At 42.2% G+C, this 20,439-nt stretch overlaps 2 protein-coding genes across 2 annotated transcripts; both read left to right on the top strand.

The window, feature by feature from the left end:
- The first annotated feature begins 8,006 nt into the window (after positions 1-8,006).
- On the top strand, positions 8,007-15,947 carry LOC133907352 (pumilio homolog 23-like). The gene is made up of 11 exons (XM_062349376.1): positions 8,007-8,163; positions 8,435-8,772; positions 8,896-9,259; positions 9,336-9,641; positions 9,732-9,896; positions 10,130-10,273; positions 10,882-11,001; positions 11,089-11,268; positions 11,672-11,820; positions 14,773-14,955; positions 15,079-15,947. Exons 2-11 carry the CDS (start codon positions 8,459-8,461, stop codon positions 15,632-15,634), a joined length of 2,481 nt encoding a protein of 826 aa, XP_062205360.1. The 5' UTR covers positions 8,007-8,163; positions 8,435-8,458; the 3' UTR covers positions 15,635-15,947.
- A 1,307-nt stretch (positions 15,948-17,254) lies between these two features.
- On the top strand, positions 17,255-18,754 carry LOC133907714 (uncharacterized). The gene is made up of 2 exons (XM_062349789.1): positions 17,255-17,757; positions 17,893-18,754. Exons 1-2 carry the CDS (start codon positions 17,698-17,700, stop codon positions 18,265-18,267), a joined length of 435 nt encoding a protein of 144 aa, XP_062205773.1. The 5' UTR covers positions 17,255-17,697; the 3' UTR covers positions 18,268-18,754.
- Positions 18,755-20,439: the final 1,685 nt, after the last annotated feature.

Consider the following 20,439-nt stretch of genomic DNA (forward strand, 5'->3'; position numbering starts at 1 on the left):
CCGAGAAGGGGTACGGTTGAATGTACTTAAAGTTGCCTAGAGGGGGGGGGGTGAATAGACTTTTCTGAAAATTAAAACTAAACATCAGATTAAATAGATGCTAGATACTCCAGTGAAGGTCGGATACTCCGGTCTGTCCGGAGTATCCGGTCTATACAGGATCTCGAGAACAACTGAAGCTAAGCAAGTATAACTAAGGACTAAAAGATAACACTAGTGTTATTATCAGTATAGTGCTTAAATAACAAGAGTTAATAGCAAGATGATCACAAAAACTAATATATGGGAAATATCCCAAAACTACACAACTAGTAAAACTTGCACAAGTGATGAGACAAGAAATTATCCCAGAGTTCGGCCACCTCACAAAGAAGTTTCTACGTCTCCGTTGAGGAGCTCACAAAGAGCCAGGTCTTTTCAACCCTATCATCTTCTAGCGACCACAAAGATCAAGCTAGATTTTCTTACTCAAGTCGATGTCGATTACAAACTTTCCGTGGTACTCCACAATGATTGAGTGCTTTGCGGGTGAAGTCTTGTCGTCTAGGAGCACAAGGCTCCAAGAGAAATGATCACAAATGTATGCTCGATGATGAACTCAATGCTCAATGACTCAACTTCACTTCCAAACACAATCTCTCAAATTTGGCGCAAAACTAAGCACTAGAGATGTTTGGAGGGCTTCTAAATGCTCTTGAGAAGCTTTGTGAAAGTGGAGCTCAGCAGCAATAGCAAGCAATAAATGCTAGGGGATGTGGGGGTATATATAGCTCACCCTAAAAAAACTAGCTGTTATTGTTCTGACATACTTACCCCGGAGTATCCGGTGAACACCGGAGTCTCTAGCCTGAAATCCAAAACGGGCTCAGAACGGTGTCAGAACTAGCCGTTACGATTCTGTTGAACTACCCGGAGTATCCGGTGAACACCGGAGTCTCCGGGCCAGACTTAGTCACCACGAAGAAATAGTCCGGAGACTTGCTGGACTCTCCGGCCTCTCCAGGTACTGGAGTATCCGGTGAACACTGGAGACTCCGGTCATTTAAATTAAATGCTAACCGAGGCTCTCTTGGCGGAGTCTCTCTCGGAGACTCCGGCCAAAAACTTTTTCCTTCTCGGAGTATTCGGTGAACACCGGAGACTCCGGCCTTTTTCTATTAAAAATAAAAGCTTAACCGAGGCTCTCTGCCGGAGACTTTCTCGGAGACTCCGGCCAAAAATTTACCAACTACCGGAGTATCCGGTGAACACCGTTGACTCCGGACAATTAAAAATATTCGGAACCGAGGCTCTTTTGGCAGAGTCTTTCTCGGAGACTCCGGCCTAAAACACTGAGTACTGGAGTATCCGGTGAACACCGAAGACTCCGGACTCAATACACAGTGCCTATTTTTTCGGGTATCCATGGGTAAATGTGTCTCTCAACTATTGGTTCTAATAGTTTATTTTGAGCATTGAGACACCATAAAAGCTAACAATTACAATCCTCTTAATAGTACGGCTAACCTAGACTCAATTTCAAAGATATAACAATTTAAATCCTATTGAGTACTACACATCGCTTCTCTTTTCTTTTTGAGGGGTGTCAATCGTCGTGAGTCTTCACAATTGAGACTAAAATCTGTTCATAGCTTCGATAAACATATTAGTTCCTTAATCGTTTTGTCATCAATAAGCCAAAACCCACTTAGAGGACCTAGATGCACTTTCAACGGTGCGCATTCTTATATTGTCTGTGAAGGGGTAAGGGTGAGGAAGAACATGTCATATGCATTCATGTGAATGTCTTTACTTTAATTGCTTCGATGTCGTTCTTATATTGTGTGGAAGTCTTTAATACTGTTTTGGATGATAATGATATGGTGAATCATAGCTAGCAGGAGATATTATGGTGGTGTTGTTGTTTTGTCAGGCTTAATCATGTTTCCAGTTGTTGATAACATGTTCAGTTTTCTAATTTTTTCTATTAAAGGTGATTGCTTAATCAACTGTAGCTAAATAGCTTGTTAAAACAATTCACTTGCTGAGATTTTCGAATCTCACCCTTGATACCTTTCCAGGTACAACTTGAGGTGATGGTGAGCATGCGGGGTGGATAGCTGCATGGTGTTTACATGATCACCTCTATCTTTTGTTTAGAATTGTTATGTTGTCAGTGGACGATTCTTAGTCTTTTGATATATGTCTGGTCTATTGTGGCTTAGATGTATGATCGATGCATATACCTCTTACTAGTATGCTCATTACTGCTAGTATAATGTTATAGATATCTCTCTATGTGGTGAGTTGTCAGTTATATCTCCAGTTATAGTGGAGGTGTCACTAAATTTTTCTTTAAGATTCGGTTGTTCCGTAGGTTGGTCTGAGTGACATTTCAGGCTTATGGTGGTCCCGGGGTGTTACACTAGCCCTAACCATCGCAATGTTTGTTGTTGTACCAATTTCTACCAGCTCGAGGACAAACGCATATGCAGAGTCTGACTTGGAAAAGCATAGAGACAAGAACGATTGCAGATTGTGGATCAATGCTTCTGGAAATGGAACGCATCCAACTCATATTATGCCAAGTCGGCATACAACACCATCTTTGTCTCCTGACTCATTAAAGCTCATCGTTTGATGCCATACGAAATGTTCCTTGACCTCGAATCATTATGCGAGACAATAATGATTAAAGAGATGAGCACCTGTATTTGACTGATGGTTATATTTCATGGATCAAAGATATGAAGATATCTAACTAATAATATGAACATATACAATTTGGATTGACCTACCTCGAGATATTGCTAAAATCGTTATATTTCCAATGCCATCATCTAAGGAAAGAAGTTTTACATCTAGTTATTTTGTCATCACGGGTAGGCCATGGCGCGAGCTTGAAATTTTTTGTGGGGCCAAAAGATTTCCAAGTCCCTAAAGGACTACTATTCCTCGATCGCCCTCCTCCAATCCCCCTATTCTCTATTGATTTGAACCGTAAGGATATATGTAGTTTCAATTTCTTTGTGTAATGCTACACTTAGTGACTATCAAACGCTATATCATATCTAGTTAATTATAAAGATAGCTCTCAAATATATCATAAAACAACCAATGGAATGTGCGTGATCAAGAAAGAATTCTTACTTCTTTATAACAGAGGATATCTTTGGCTCCTCGATGTGGATGGATTCAAAAAGTGAAATGCCATGCCAACGAGTCAAATCACGAGCTGAGTACTTAGGATTGAGTGAATGGTCAAATTATCAAGGATGACACATATCTCGTCAAATTATGTTGGTCAAATTATCAAGGCGGTTAGGATTATGTTGGAAATGTTTTGAAACCCCTCGGCGCCACCTTGCGTGGCAACGTGACGGGTGATTCTCCCAGTTGCCAAGCCCCTTTTCACTCGAGCCTCATTGGCCGCCGCCACCACCACCCGCCAAGCCCCCCACTTCTTTATAATGGAGGAAGTGGTGATACTCATGGTGCCGTTGTGCTGCTCGTGGTACCGTTGTGCTGCTCATCGTCCTGTCGTGATGTCGTGCTGCTCCCTCGTCGGGGGGGGGGGGGTCTGTCGCTCTAGTTCCTCTAACGGGGTACCTTGTCTATTGTTGCTGACTGCCGTTCTTGCTGCTCTGCTACTGGCCCGATGGTCTAGCCTGATGTCCGCTGGCGTGCGGGTGTGTCTCGCACGTGGTCGCGTTCTGCTGCCACTGTGTCATCGGGCTCCTCCCCTTTGCTGATCTATCTCTTCCCCCAGAGCCAGCACGCGGGGAGCTCAGTACCTGGTGGTGGCCCAGCAGACGACTTTGGGTGGCTCAATTGCTCGGCATGTGGGGGTTTGGGGCTTTTGGCCAAAGCCTAGGCTGACTTCCTACCGATGCTGACGATGGTGACTCCTATTGGCACCGCTTTCCTCCCTGGAGGCATCATCTTGATGCCTCTCTACTCCCTAGGAGACTTTCTAGGTGAAAACCCAGGTTTGGTCTTCCAAATGGGTGACGACAGCGTCTTCGATGTCACATCCTCCCTGGAGGCGTTGCCTTGGAGGTCTCTCACCTTGGAGCCACCAGGCTTGGAGGTCCACCACCGCGTTAGGGTGGCCACGTTGGTCAATTCAGTGGTGGCTTTAACCGCACTAGATGGATCATAAATATAGTTGTGATCCGCTATGGGAAGTTGGAGCTACTGTGCCGCTAGAGCGGCGAGCTTGGCAACGATAACCAGTGATGAACCGTTCGAACAGTATTCTAATTAATCATCAGGAGGATCATTAAACATAATCACAACCTCGACGATTAACCAGAACACCATCCCTATAGTCCCAGCACGTGTTTTGTGCTCAAGATCGAAACACATGCCTTTACAACATATAACATCACAACACATCTTAAGAAAGAGCAAGTAATTAAAGTTATATTACAAGTTCTTAAGCATGCAACAAGTTATTGTACAAAAGGAGGATGAAGCCACATGCCCTTAGGCTCCACCCTAAAAGCACGACCTCCGAGAGTAGGATGAACTACTCTTGCCCGCCACCTTGATCGATAGGCACGAAGTAGCCAAACACCAGCCCTTTCTCACCAGCAGCACCTGAAACGCAGGCATGAATACGAAGGTACTCGCAAGACTTAAACCATATAGAGCACATATACATAGCTCGACTCCAAGGATCATGTGTGAGTCATTAGCAAGGATAAGCCACATGGTTAAATTAAACCTAAGCGGTAAGCAACCTAGACACATAGCTGTGAGCAACTAACTTAACCAACAACAACATAATTCTACCCGGCCATAACCAACAGAACATAAATAACTGGAACCATTGAACATATATGTAACAAAGACCAACTCAACCATCTCCCATATATCCAACCATCAAACCACAATCAAAATCTCTACGACCGATGCGGATGGACAGAAGCATGCTCATGACTGAGAGCGCGGCATTTCAAAATATTTTTACACTCTGCAGGGGGATACTCTTGGACCCACACGACTTAAGGAACATATGGCTCACATAACCACACAAGTCCATACGAGGGGTACTAATGTCAACCTTTCCCAATAAGCCCCGATCATTTGAAACATGCATCGCTCGGTGCGACGGTACTAGAACTACTCCCGGAGTAAACTAGTGCCACTACAACCCCGCCCGCTCACACCGTCGATGTTCAGACCCCAAATGACCACAGCTACAAAGGTATTCGGCTCACCTTACCATTAGATCGATATGTGGTGAGTAACTAAAGTGCTAAAGCCAACGGCAATGATGGACGGCCTTAACCGATCTAAGCAGTCTATGGTGTCCGGGTTCCTCCCCTGGACTACCCCCAGGACTTCCCTCTGAAGCACATATACTCCTAACACCGCCCACGTCTCGCCTCATTCTCACCACTCATCCAACCATCTCATCATCATCATCAAGTATTTGTGAACCAAGTAGTAAGCCCTAGGCTTGTGAACAACGGTGACACCGTCGTTCGACTTCTACTGATGACTTAAGCATTGCTAAGCATATCAGACGACTCTTAGACATTGACCATGCGACTATGGCTACAAGGATATGGATGAACAATAATTCAAGGCAGACGAATCATGCAAACAACATAGGTTCTACCCATTTGCCCGACATCGACTCGAAACATATGCAAACATACATAAGCATAATTTATCAATTTTAGACTCCATTCATTTGAACAAAAGGTGCAAAATGCTTAGTTGCTTGCCTTGCTGCACTTGGGTTTGCTTGACATTCCCCGCACAAAATTCACAGAAATGCGGGAGCTCGCTACCGCCTTTGCTCACACCCACGTCACGCTCTGGTTCTTCGATCACTAAAAGGGAGAGCGCGTGTAATGATGAGTATGAATGAAGTGCAACAATGCATGCCACAACATGCATATAAAGAAAAGCCATGAAAATATACTTTAAATTGCATGAACATCTTTTCCTAGTTAGCACAAGTTATAAGAAGACTAGCAAAATTGAATTCACCTATTTTGGACTTGTAAAGAATTAACGGTGAATTAATGAAGCCTTAACATAATTAATTTATCCTAAAAAGTTAATTAACTATTTCATTGTTGGGAACATTTTTAATAGGTAGAAGAGGTTATTATGAAACCAAAAAAATTGGTTTTATAATTTTTGAAGCTACGGAGAATTTATTATGAATTTTACAAGCCGCAAACCGCCTAATGAACAGTAACTGTGGATTATCCGCAAATTTCTATGGATACTCCACATTGTTGCGGAATATCTGTGAATCTCTGTGGAGAATCCGGACTATCCAGAATTGCTCTAAAAAAGGGGAAAACTTTACCAAATCGACTTGCTATCCTCTCCAATCCAAAGGGAAACATGTTTGAGGTAGTTTATATGGTCTAGAACTCACTCATTAACCCAACAACTCGATTCTTAACTCAGATCTCATCTAATCCTCATTTTGGTCTAAAGCATCAAGAACTTATGAACTTTGCTTTATCACGAAATCAACCAACAAAATCACTAACTCATGCCATGGGGAGTCTAAGAGACTTACCCATAGTGCTTGTGGGGGTTAGTGACCGTCGAGTGATGAAGGAAACAGAGTGAAACTCTCGGGAGACAAAAAAATCTAGTGTTCCTCACGTTTCAACCCTAAACACCAAAATATACCAAAATCGGCTCGAATCCTTCGAAAAAATGAAAATAAATTGGAAGGATAGATAGCTTACAAGCTAGTGATCGCATAGACACCATATGCATACCTCGATTCCTTCTCTTGAGGTGGAATTTTGAGGGAGAAGGAGTGAGTGTTTGAGAGAGAGAGGGGGGGGGGGGAGGAGCAGCAGCTGGTGCTGCCTTGCTGCCGTGAGTGAGAGGGAGTAGGGTGGGAGCAGGTGGGAGAGTGTGAGAGAGGGAGTGGGCTGCTGCCCAAAGAGAGGTGGGGTGATTGGGGTCACATGTGGGGCTCATGTGGAAGAGAGAGGAGGTCCGTGTTAACTGCGAATTCAATTCTTTTTCTCTCTCGAATTTCTTTCTCTCATCTAAATGACTCGAAACAAAGTGCTCTAGTGTGCCTAAATAATTTACCTCGAATTTAATTATTATGCTAATAATGTATGATTAAGTTTAATCACGTTATTACGAAATTTGGGACGTGACATGACCTATGAGAGGATATATCTTCTTGATCTGGGTTTGGGTGGTGTGAGCCGTTTTTTTTAGTTATTTCAATCACCATGTTGTTAAGAGGTTTTTGTTGATTTTTCCTCTAATTAACTATGCAACTGTTTGGTTTTTAGGCCTAATTTTCCTCATAAATTAGGTTAATTATTTTTTTTATCATAAAATCGACGGAGCTAGTGCGGCCTATTAAAAAAAAAGGTTGACTTGTATTATTATATAAATAGGTTAGTGTATGTGTATATCAAAGTTTACTTATATGATTTTTATATTTTTAGGTTGGTAATGTCGTGATAAAGACCACTTCCGACTTGGATGACATTTCGCGTAGATAGAACTTTTTTTTGAGATGGAAAGTAACTCCATTAACTAGAGACCGAAACATCAGCGGCCACCAAAGAGATTACATCCTCGGAAACGAAATCTGGCCAGAGTAGAACACCACCTAGAAAAAGGCCGGCACCAATACTAACTAGCTTATGAGCTACCTTGTTACATGACTGCGGGTTATGCATAACCAGAACCACATTAAAGCTAGTAAACATGAGAAATTTAATCTCCCTAAAAAGACCCCAATGGTTAACGAATCTAGGATTAAACTGCTGACTTCAGAGTGCTCATATCCGTCTTTGAGTTCAATACTCATAATACCAGCCTCGTTTGCAAAACTTAGACTTCAGCTTCAGCTTGCAGAATAGAAGTTGTACTCATCAGTGCATTCCTTAGGCCTAACACATCCGTCTTGGCCATTTGGGCCGGGAGAGCCCATCTATCCATCCGTCTTGGCCATTTGGGCCGGGAGAGCCCATCTATCCATCCGTCTTGGCCATTTGGGCCTGACCCGTGCGTTTTCCCACTACCCCCTACAGGAATCCGCCTCCTTCCTCTTCAATCCATCGCACACCTCTTTCCCCGCGCCGGCGCCGCCGAACCCCGCCGCCTCCAGCCACCCCGAAGGAGCTCCTCTCCTCGTCGTGGTTCACCGACTCCTCCTATACTTGTTTGGTAAGGAACCCTTAGTTGCTCTCGGTTCTGCTTCGGTTCGATTAGGATTTAGGCTCTTGCCCTTCTTCTTACTCCTCAGCGCGCGCAACATCGACCGGTCCCAGTTCACGCCGTAGGATCCTTGCTCCTAATGCCTCGTTAGGAATTATCTTTGCGTCATGCTGTTTAGGGTAGCATGGTCGCTGTTACTTTGTGGACTGAAGTCTGCGACCCCTTCTCTAGGGTTGTTGCTTCCATAATGCCGATTCCTTTTGCTTCATTTGTGTCGCAGTTACTCTTAAAGCGTACATGAACGATGGTTTGTTTTGGGTCAAAGGCAATTAGACCCAAGGGGAGCAGACAGAACGGCGTAATAGATGGAGGTTTAGATGATGGCTCACTCAAGAGGGGAAGGAAGGATAAGAGCCAGAAGCCCCGGAAAGGGGGTCATGGTTCGGGTGAAAAGACTTCGGTAGATAAATCTAAACATGGTCTGAAGAAGCAGAAGCAGAAGAAGGGGGAGGATGGGAAGAAAGGGAAAGGGCAAGGAAAGATGAATCCCGGTCCTACCAAGAATCAGGATGCACTACCATTCTCCAACGCGTCAAAGCCAGCGCAAAATGTTCTTAGGTATGACTGTCTGTGCTCTCCGAATCTCCCCGTTCTGTTAAATGTAGCAATGATGACATACTTTTATGTATGAAGATGCTAAAGTGCTAACAGGCTTCTTTTCTGATGCTCAACAATGTTCAGGAAAAGAGTTGATCCTGAAACTGCAAAGTACTATATGGAGATCTCAAATCTCTTTGATAACAAGGAGATTGATTTGGAAGAGCGCTCGGCTATATGCGCTAATGCCTTGGAAGAAACTAAAGGGAAAGAGCTTGAACTTGCCACAGATGCTGTGATAAGCCACACCTTGCAGGTTCTTGTAGAAGGCTGTGAGTTGGAGCAGTTATGCACATTCCTCCGCAACTGTGTCGGGTCTTTTCCTGTTATTGCCATGAATAAGTTTGGATCGCATGTGGCCGAAGCAGCTCTCAAGTCATTGGCAACACATCTTGAAGATGAGACCTCTAGGGCCATGGTAGAAGAGATATTGAACAAGATGTGTAAGGTACACTTTTTATTACTGGCACCGTATCTCATTTCCTTTTTTTTTTCGAATGGAACTCACATTGGAGCCGTTCCAGGTTATTGTTGCAGATGCTGCTAATGTGATGTCCAGCTGCTATGGATCACATGTTCTCCGCACTCTTCTTTGCCTTTGTAAGGGAGTTCCAGTAGAGTCATTGCAAGACTTCCACACTACTAAGAGATCTGCCGTTCTAGCTGAGCGGTTGAGTTGTGGTAGAAATCAATCGGGCGGACATGGCCCAAAGACCTTTGAAAATGGTTTCTCAGACATTTTTAAGTATTTTGTCAGAGAAATGCTACATAGCGCAAAAGCTGACATTGCAACTTTACGAGTTGACAAGAACAGTAGCCTTGTTTTACAGGTTAGTGTCTCTTGTATTCCGCAGAATATAATTCTTAATATAATTCTGCATTTGCTTACTGGGTCCCTCTCTTAACACATCATTCTGCAGACTGCACTGAAACTATCATCTGGTGATGATAATGAATTGCATCATATAATATCAATTCTTCTTGGTTATGATGAAGACGACAGTATACAGAGGAGAGATTACAATGCAAAAGAGAACGAAATTGTTACTTTACTTGAAGAAACTGCTTATAGCCATCTCTTGGAGGTATTCTTTTGAGATTCTTTTTTCGCAATGAGAAAGTCAATTCATATATTGCTTGCATTTGCATATACTTAAGACTTTTGTTCTAATTGATCTTGTTCTTGCCTTCTTTGTTATGTTCTTTGGTTCCTTTTTATTGGGTGTGTGGAGTGACTTGGAGCATTTGGGAGTGCTGGCCAAAGCCTGACACGCGCAATTTGGTATGCTAAATAATACTCATTAATAATGCCTTGCAGGTGATTGTGGAGGTTGCCCCGGAGGAATTGCGCAATGGTATGCTTGTAGGTACTCTGAGGGGTGCATTATTTGCAATCTCTTCTCATCACTGTGGAAATTATGTGGTGCAAGCTTTGATATCATCAGCTAAAACCTCAGATCAGGTATACAGACTTGTTTAACTAGTAACCAAACCAAAGGTTCTTTCTGCAAAATGATCTTTTGTGTGAAATAAATGCTCTATTCTCTATTCACATTGCATTGAGACATTGAGTTAGTCAACAATTTAAAATCATTACTTCATGTTGAAAAGTTGGAGGACATTTTAACAATTTTCTTACTTCTATATGCTAGACTGGTCACAGCAGATCTTGACTCTTGACATTGAATTTGCAAAATGCACCCCTGGACAACAGTAGGGGCCTGCCCTACTGTTGTTCCCTCAAAATAAAAAATAAAAATGCACCGTTGGAACATGTAGCTGGTTCTAACATTTATTCGATGATCATGAACAATCTGTTGTCTGATCAACTATCTTTCGTGCAATAAATTGTGCTATAATTTCTTAATGATAACTTGTGCTATACTTATCTTGGAGGTGATAGATACTTATGTGCTTGTCTGAGGGCATGTGCCGAAGTTCTGCATAGAATGTGATTGGAGTTTTTAATGATATATGCTACTTGTTTCCATTTCTAATTCTTATCAGATTATTTTATCCAATTAGAGATTTTCCTTGTTTAATTTTAACAATACTCCTTTTCGTCCACAGATGAAGCAAATCTGGGAGGAACTTGGTCCGAAAATTAAGGAATTGCTTGAACTAGGCAAAACAGGGGTTGTAGCTTCCATCTTAGCAGCATGCCAGCGGCTTGAAATTTATCGACTTGAGGTCTTCGTTTATGAACTTTAGGTTTCTGCATTGTTATTTGAGAAGTGGTTTTGACTAAATGTCTGATTCCTCTTTTTTGAACTGCAGAGTTCTCAAGCTCTTGCTGCAGCTTTAAGTTCAGATTCTGATTCTCCTGATAGCATTGTTGCACATATTCTTTTTCTTGAGAACTTCTTGCGCGAGAGATCTTATTGGACTTGGCCTCTTGGTGCAAAGATGAGTGTCCTGGGTTGCTTGATGCTGCAATCAATTTTTCAATACCCACATGTATGTTGAAGTTGTTGTATTCTTCTTAAATTCCGTTTTGCATCACTCCACTATCTTATGGTGACAATATATCGTCTATGCTTCTGAATTCTCATTATTCTCTCTTATTTTGCATATTGTTTGTGCTCATTTTGCTAGTTTGATCTTTTTCTAGCTTTGGCATTATTTTGCTGTGATATCTTCATCTTCCAATCACACTGTATCTCTGACCTTATTACCCTAAGTGGGTAGTTGGTACTTTTATTTCTTGAACAATACTATAACAAAACATGAATTAGTAGTATATTACCTTGCTTTTGTCTCTCTGACAGCTTAAATAAATTGCTATCTTGTTTCCTTAGCATTAGTATGGCAAGACCTAGATGGCTAAAACCCTTACTCCTGCATTCCATTTTTTGTACAGCAATATATTCGACCCTATGTTGCAAGCTTGCTGGCTATGGAGGATGATCAGATCCTCCAAATATCCAAGGATTCAGGAGGTAGCCGCGTTCTTGAGGCTTTTCTATGTTCAAGTGCCACTGCAAAGCGAAAATTTAAAGTTTTTGGAAAGTAAGCCTATCCAAACACCCCTACTATTTGGATATTTTTTGTGCCTTTCACAATATGTGTTCTGATATAATGATCAACCTCATTTGATTTATTTACCTTATCAATCTGTATATAGGCACCACATAACATTTGCATATTGGAATTGTGTAATAAAGCTGCGAGTTTGAGTGCATTACTAGTGCTATTGTATTTCCTTTCACCTTTGAGCTGTAATTATCAAGTGTAGTGATAAAGCTTGGTTCAATAAATCTAGATTTGGTTCAACTAGTTTTACAGCCTCAACACCAAAAACCTTGTTTGGCTGGATTAGGATAGAAAATAAATTTTAAAAAGTGATTTCGCAGAACTCAAAGTTACGAGTTTTATGAAAATAATTGAATTGGGGAGTTAGGGCTTCAGTGTGCTACCCACACACACACCCTTGTGCATGTTTTGCATAAGTTTTCATAAAACTCGAAATCTTTTCTGTAGACTAACTTAAAATCACTTTTAGCCAAATATTGTTTCCATTAAATGTTGTTACAACCTAAAACAAACTTGAAAGTTGTGCCGGTAAACCCATCTGAAAATGAACTTACAAAAATCCTGGTGAAACACGGATACTCCCAGGAGGCAGCCTCATCTTGTTGTGAGATGAATTGAAGTACTTATAGCTTCATCCATAGCATCAAAAGAAACGCCTTAACTCCAGAGCATGCTGAAGATTTGATCCTTGTGCACTCAAATCTGAGACATCTCTCAAGAAGAATAGATGCATACAAGAAAGGAGAATCTATTAGGAGTATCAATTTATATTCAATGGTAGCCCATGGGGGTAATATATAAAGTACATGAGGGAGTACAAGGTAAGGACTCTAGCAGACTCTAGTAGTATAAGGAAATAACTCTATATTCCTTAACACCCCCCTCAAATGGAAGACGTATGCAACAACGTTGCATTTGAAAGATGTGACACTAAGTAATAAACTTAAACAAAATAAAACTAATACATCCAAAAATTGACTCTTTAAAGCCATCGTAGAGTGGAGCCTTGGTAATTTTATCGAATCAAACCGAAGAAGTGCAAAACGAAACACGAGTAGAGTCGTGATGATGACAACAAAAGAATGCCCTTGGTCAAGAATTGCAACAAAGCGATGAAGAGTAGCAATATGACAAACGGAAATTGCCACTAAAGCTACAGAAAAAAAACCATGACACAAGCATGCCCTAGATTAAGATTTGTAAAGACATGAGTGACAAGTAGCGAAACAACAAATGAAGTTGTCACTAAAGGTACAGAAAGAGCTAGATGGCTAAGTTGCATCAAACGGCTGATAAGAAATCGACTAATGATGAAGGAATATGTGGACTCGCACGGCATAGATGAACTCAAAGAGAGACGAGCAGACTTGGATGTCAATGCAGCAGAAAATAAAGACTCTAAAGAAAATTAGAGATCCTAGTAACGACGGTGGAAGCAACAAGACTAGCAAGATGCAAAAGAGCAGTTCCACCGTTGAACAAGTACTAGTTGTACTGCTTGCTTCACCACCGAACAAAGCAAAGTAGCAGTATATGCAACAAGTAGAGCAGCGGCACTACTAGGCGATTGGAACAACAAGTACTCAAAGCTCTTGGTAGTGATCACTTTCCTCATGATGGTGAGCAGGGAGGCGTACATTGTCGAGCTGGAGATGACAAAGAGGATGCCGATGATCATGGATCGCTTCTTGTGGGTGTGTGCGGCCAGGAGCACTGAACGACAATGAGCACGGACGCTGCCTCCGCGCCTAGTATAGCTTCAAGCGTTGCTTGTTGGTGAAGTAGAGGACGAAGATGATGAGGTATGAGCCCTCAATGAAGAGCCCGATGTCGTTGATGGTGACGACGAGGATGTTAAGGTGGGCGTTGGGAATGTTGTAGAAGACCAGAGCATGCAGTTGAGTAGCGTCACCAAGTAGGGGTCTGGCTTGAAATCCATGTCCTTTCGCTTGCAGGTCCTCCAGAACATCGGCACTAGGGAGAGGAAGAGGTAAAAGATGACATTGCCAATGATGCCGACGACATTGCAGGTGGCGTTTGGGGAGATCATCTTGCTCACTGCGGTGGTAGGCCGTTGGGGAGGCGACGACGCACAACGACCTGAGGAGGGCGAGCGGCGACGGAACCTTGGAAGGGCGGATTGGGTTGGGGCATCGCACACATCCACAGAGTGGTGCAGGGTAGAGCCGGCCGGTATGGGGCAGGCAAGGCGAGCACAGGGAGGCGGTGGACCGGCGAGGGGACGGCGGATCTACAGGGCGGAGCCGAGCTAGGGCGGAGTCGGGCTGGCATGGGTGGAGCCGGCCGGCGCAGCCTCAGGGATGGAGCGGGATGGTGGAATCGAGCGGAGGAGGCGGGGGATGGAACTCTCTTTTTTGTTTAGGATTACATGTTGCAAATGTCCCGATTACTGTATTTGCCTCCTTTTTAAAATGCCATTTCTACACAAGCAACTCTGAATGGTGGTTTGCAACAGTGTAGTGCACTGGGAATATGCATACGAGGCCACAGAGGGGGTTTGATTCCACCGAACCTATCATGAATTAGGGTAATGTGGAACTTAAAAATGGCTAGATAAAAAAAGTTGTTGTGCTGTCCTGCATGCTTCTGGAAGGTGCCCCATTTTGTTGTCAGCCTAGGCGCACTGTGGCTGTATAGATAAATAATAAATTTTATTTCTAGTGCATTAGATATTTGGTACTGATACTAAACATTAATTTAGTGTTCAATCCTATTTGTGTTTGTAATTTGTTAAGCTGGAGAACCCTTGGCATCTGACTACAGTGAATTATCTCATTGCTTCTGCGTCGTTTTAGTGCTATTGAACAGCTGTTTTGGCAGTGTAGTAAATGGAAAGCTGCAGACTTTGGTTATGTATTATGTTTTCTAGAGTAGTCTTCTTTTTAACAAGTATGTGTTATGTGACAGATTGCAAGGTCATTATGGAGAGATTGCTATGAGTCCTTCTGGCTCATTCTTAGTAGAGAAGTGCTTTACTGCCAGTAACTTTTCTCATAAAGAGGCTATAGTGGTAGAGTTGTTGGTTGTGCAATATGAACTATCTAAGACAAGACACGGGTTCCACTTGTTAAAAAAGCTGGATGTTGATAGGTAAGTCATATTTCCATTGTCCTATAATGCCATTTGTCAAATATTCTATGCTATCAATTCAATATATAAACTTGTTAATTCTTTTTCCCATGTTAACCGATTTATCTTCCATTTTTTTCTCAGATATGCTAGGCGACCTGAGCAGTGGAGAGCTAGTCAAACTTCAAAAGAAACAACTCAAAGACAATTTGAGGTGGAATTTGGCTCTAACAGTAAACCTGTTAGGCATAATATTGAAGAACAGTTTTCTCCTCAAAGTCCCACAAAGAAACGTAAGCAGAAAGAGAAGACTGACAATGTTACTGAGGATGCCAGCAGCAACAAACCAGATTTCTCGCAGAAAGGCAACAGTAAGAGGCTGAAATCTGCCAAGGCAATTTATGAGACGGAATCAAGCAGCAAGAAACTGACTGAAGGCACGAGCACCAGTGCCAGCACGGCATTCTTGAAGGACTCTGGCAAGAGAAAATCACTAGGTTTCCTCTCAGATATACCAAGCCTCAAGAAACAAAACTTTCACAGACCCACTTCCGGTAAATCAGACGGCAAGAAGTTTGTTCAAGATACTGGCAAGCAGAAACAGTCCATCGCCGAGCTTGCAGATCTGGCTGGTAAAGAGAAACTGACTGCGGCCGAAGTCCGCAAATTGCTGAAGCCTGAAATGCCTGGCAAGACCTAACTAATTCCAGACCTTGTAAGGCTGTAAGCAGCTGTAGAAAGCAAGATCATATGATTTTTTGCTGCCCCGTTCTCACAAATGCGGGTAGAATCAGCAATTTTGGTTACCATTTCTCATCTGTTGCAAGTCATGAGCTGTAAGATTCCGCAATTGGGTTTTGTTTTAGCTTGTAACATGTGAGATGGTTTTGTATGAGCTTTTAAAACTGGCTTTGCTGATGAATCTGTTCCAGCAAGGTTTGTTTGATGCATTGCAGAAACTACAAAAACATGTACAAAGGTGTCAGTCCATGTCCAAGGTTTTCCTGTGATTTTGTACTTGCTCCTTTTCTATCACACTAGCTATGCATAGCTGTGCACAAATAATGTTGCAGCTAGTGCAAAATGACGAGATAGACCTAGGAGGCCATGTCACAAGTGCAATGTAGATACCAAGACGATCCAAGGAAATAATAACCCCGAGTGGTTAGAACAAGCCATGCTCCATCCAATGCGTTCAGCCGTGAAATTTGCAGAACCCCACTTGTCCCCTTCACATGTGTTTGTCCCAACTCAGATTCACTGCACTCTGACAAATCTTCAGTCGTCCCAAAAGGTTCAGCCTACATGGCATCCATGAACTAGGCCTGCCTTGGTCTTCGTGCCCTACATGGTGCAGTTCAAAATGTCTCCTGTCTCCTAGTTCTACGCTTGTCCAGATTTATTATTATAACAAAAATATTAATATCGGATGTAATAGTAAGCATAAATTTAAGATACGGACACATGGCAGTGTCGTGGAAAGAATACGTTAGAAATGATGCTGTAGTTTGATTTCAAATATAATCTTAAAAAAAAGATTATTTACTAATTTCTTTTTTAATTTTTTTATTTATTTTCATTAGTAAAACAGCTCTCATATCTATAGCCAGTAACGAGATGAGAAGACTATACGATGAGGATGGATAGCAAAAGTAGAAAAATTATTCAAATTTTAAGGATTTTTATTTGATAGGAGAGTAAGAGAAGATGTGATGTATGAACCATTAAGTGTTTTATATAATAGAGATTATTATTAGGTTTTTTTAGGTTAAACTTCAAGTTAGGACAGAAGCAGCCTGTAAACACTGACTTGTTGCCATAACAGTATGTCAAAATACGGAGGCAAACAAACTGATGATAAGTAGTATAAAACTATTGTATCTGGATCTCCTAAGATTTTCTATATTCTCAGCGCATATCTCTATGTCTAGGAAGGGAATTTCTAGATATATGAAAACTGCCCGTGAATATCCAGGATATCTCGTAAATAGTAAAGTTTACCAATAAAAATAATAAAGGCAGAATTCCAGAGATTGTACAACGACACTCTCTATATACGGAACCAAGGGAGCCTATGGATGACAAGTTGATCGATGTCTATTCAAGCCATTCAGACCTACAAAAGCCTTAAGCCCTCAAGTCTTATGTGCCCCTGATCTACATCAACAACCCTTCACAACTGCGCATAAGGAACCTCTCAACTAGATTTAGATCTATCTAGACTAGCTAAGAACTCTCTTTTAAATAATCTTAAAGATTAATATAAGATAAACTTAACGTATAGCTATTATCCTAAGAGAGATCGGAGGTCTATAAATGTACTTTATGATTCTACTGTAGGAAGTATCCCACCTCATTTACAAGTTTGTAAAATTTACGGTTTACAAATCGTCAACACAAACACACTCCCAAATGTTGGTATCAGCTCTAACCAAAATCCAAGTACCATTGTAAGCTTGTAGCATCTTGTTTAATACCCTGGCCTTTATATTTACTGGCACCATGCCTTTCCAGTTCAGCCAGCTGCTGCTGCTGTCTCTGCTCATCTGCCATCAGCCACTGACTACCTGAGCCATTACTGCCAAACTGCTACTGCTACGAAATACTTGGTGATCCATGGCCTGCCTGTTCTTAGGTGCAAGTGGCCTTTGAGCTTTGGATCCATGGAGGTGTTGCATTGCCCATGACCTGCTCTTCCTCTGACCATTTGTACAGTGGCAAATCTGGTAATTCCTCTGTTGGTGATTTTTCGGCTGGTGCGAGATGACGAAGAAGAGTTGTTATGCGAGGGCTACGTGTGATCCTCACCGTGATCAACACAAGGTGACCATTAGTTGCCTTCATTGAGATTTCAGAAGTTTGTACATCAACACGGCATTCTTTTCCCTGCTCTTCTTCTTTATCAAATCGCACAGTACATTCCATCTCAAATCTGAACTTTAATCTATTTGCATTCAGATCGCGGGAGAAGCAAATCCAGCAATGAAGCATGGACAGAGCAGCGGTTCAGGACCCCAAGCTCCTGCGAAGAAGACATGGAAGAGGTACCTGACGTTCCTGACAAAGTTTCAGAGCAAGATGAAGCACAGGAGAGCACCGGACGCCAAGGCGCCAAACGGCTTCAAGCAGAGGAACCCAAGGCGCTCCTCCGGCCCAGTGCTCGAAGAATGCAGCAACCTGGTTCGCGTGGTCCGGCGCACGGCGGCAGGCTGCTTCGCGGCGGTGATGGCGTCAGGCGGCGGTGAGGACGAGCTGCCTTCTTACGTGCAGCTTGACCAGGTGAGGTACGGAGTGAAGAGGGAGGCCTTTGGTCCGATCTACCTGGTCACATAGACGGTTTGACTGTCAAGTGCTTGTGCTTCTTCTTCAGGTGTCATGGCAATCTTCTTGGTTGCCAACCAAGACCTCTTCAGAAATTATGCTGCCTTTGTCAACACAAAGCGCGTAACTTTCACGTTAAACCTAGTTGAATAACGTGTTACCACCATTTCTTTATCTTCCTCGCCCAAGACTCGGATCTTGCAATAGCATCAAGATTGTCGGCGATCTCGATAAACGTGTAAGATTTGCACATCGGTAGCGTTGTTTCTTATTGGGCGAAAATCAAAAGAGAATCATCTGTATTCAGCATTGCCCGGCGGCGTTATCCGTCGGTGTATGCTCACCGTAGTAACCAAGGTGAGGAGCGACGTGTGACGGTGACATCGCGGCCGGTGGTCAAGTTTTTCTTTTTCTTTTGAGAGGGGCCGGTGGTCAAGTTTTTCTTTTTCTTTTGAGAGGGGCCGGTGCTCATCTGGGCCGGGCCAAACTGCACTTCTAACTCGACCTACAGAAGCTGGTGAAGGCTCTGCACGTCTAACTCGACCCTTGCACACCTGCAGGATGAGATGGAGACATCTCATCTGCCGAGTTATAGATAGATCGACTTATTTTCGCAGGTCTTTTCATTCCTCCTCCATCAATCAGCAATCATCATTAATTTTACTTTTGTTGGAAATACTGTGTCATGTTGCAAAACAATTTTTTTATCTTTGCCGTTAACTTTTCCCAAAATGATATTTAAGCCATGTACTAGTAGTCTTTAGAAGACATAATTTGACCCTAAACTTCCAAAGATGAAGAAAACTCTATTAGCAAAAAAGGAGAGAGGAAGAAGATGAACACTCCCACATGAAGAGAATAAAGTGGTTGTGGTCACGAGCTCTAAATCCCCCGCTCTCTTTCTTAATTCCTAAAGATTAGCCACCTTTTGGTGACACCTAATCACTCAATTAGCTGACAAACTAATGTAGCCTCACAAACTAAATGTGACGAGAAATTTGATGTTAAAAAAAATGAGGAGCTCTGAAATGTACCGTGTTCCCAACAACATCATATCGGCCATGTTTTTGTTTGCCAGCTGCATCATTCTTTTTAAACGAAAAAGACGAAAGAACGGCCTATTATATCGATAAAAAGAAAAACCTGATAAAATAACAACAGTCGATTAATTAGGAGAAATCGAACATCAAATCACAATATAGCGAATAACTATCTAACTAAACTAAGTCTTATAACATTTTTATCATGTACCTAGCTAAACTATGCATGAATGATCAACATCGCCGCAAATGACTCAAGCCGGACCCAAACCGGATCCAAAAACATATCCGCCTAAAATTCCCCGTGTTTTTCCACTCCCTGCATGGCCAAGCAGCCCAAGCTAATCAGTTCAGAGTACCAATCAAGGCAGCCTAATCGATGCTTTATTTCAAAGGCAAGGAATTCAATGAAGAGCTAGTGACATGTATGAGGCTATGAGCATCTTGACCTCATGTCTCAGAACTAACAGTTGCCTCCATATATGACCTGGCACGTGTTAGGCCCTGGTACTAGCTAATAATTGGCATGCACGTTATGGACTAGCTGCAGAATAGAGATGCCCAACAAGTCTTCTCATTTTTTTTTCATATAATTGTAGATAAATTGTTGTTGATGGTGCCTCCACACTCTCTTTTATTTGCGTCCTATAATTTGCAGGAGCAGTCAACTTTAAAACTTTGACAAAAAATACATTGAGGTATTTAAAACTTGTATATATATGAAATGATATCAGAAAAATTGTGGTCAAAAGAATCTTATATCATGTACTTTTCTTTTGTAACTTTTCTGATGAAATTAGAAAAGAATAGTAGTCATGTCGATGATATCCAAAATGATAGCTAAAGAGAACCGAGGTAGTGTATGCTTGGTTTCCAGGAGGAAAGGATGCTAGGTAGTAGAGGTTGCTACACTATAATAAAAAGGGTCAATAGTGCCGATTGAAAACTGCTATCAGTATCGGTTTTACAGTTGGCGTTGTATAGTTGACACTAATAGTCGATAGCTATCAATGCCGGCTTAACAAGAGACACTGTTGAGGTGTTCAGAAAATTAAAAAAAAAAAGAAAAAGGGCTAGCAAACAAGTTGGCTCGATGCATTGAGCCGGAGCCCGCCGCTGCCCCACATCGGAGCTTGCCACCGTT

Source organism: Phragmites australis, chromosome 24, assembly GCF_958298935.1.
Source record: "Phragmites australis chromosome 24, lpPhrAust1.1, whole genome shotgun sequence".
Lineage (NCBI taxonomy): Eukaryota > Viridiplantae > Streptophyta > Magnoliopsida > Poales > Poaceae > Phragmites > Phragmites australis.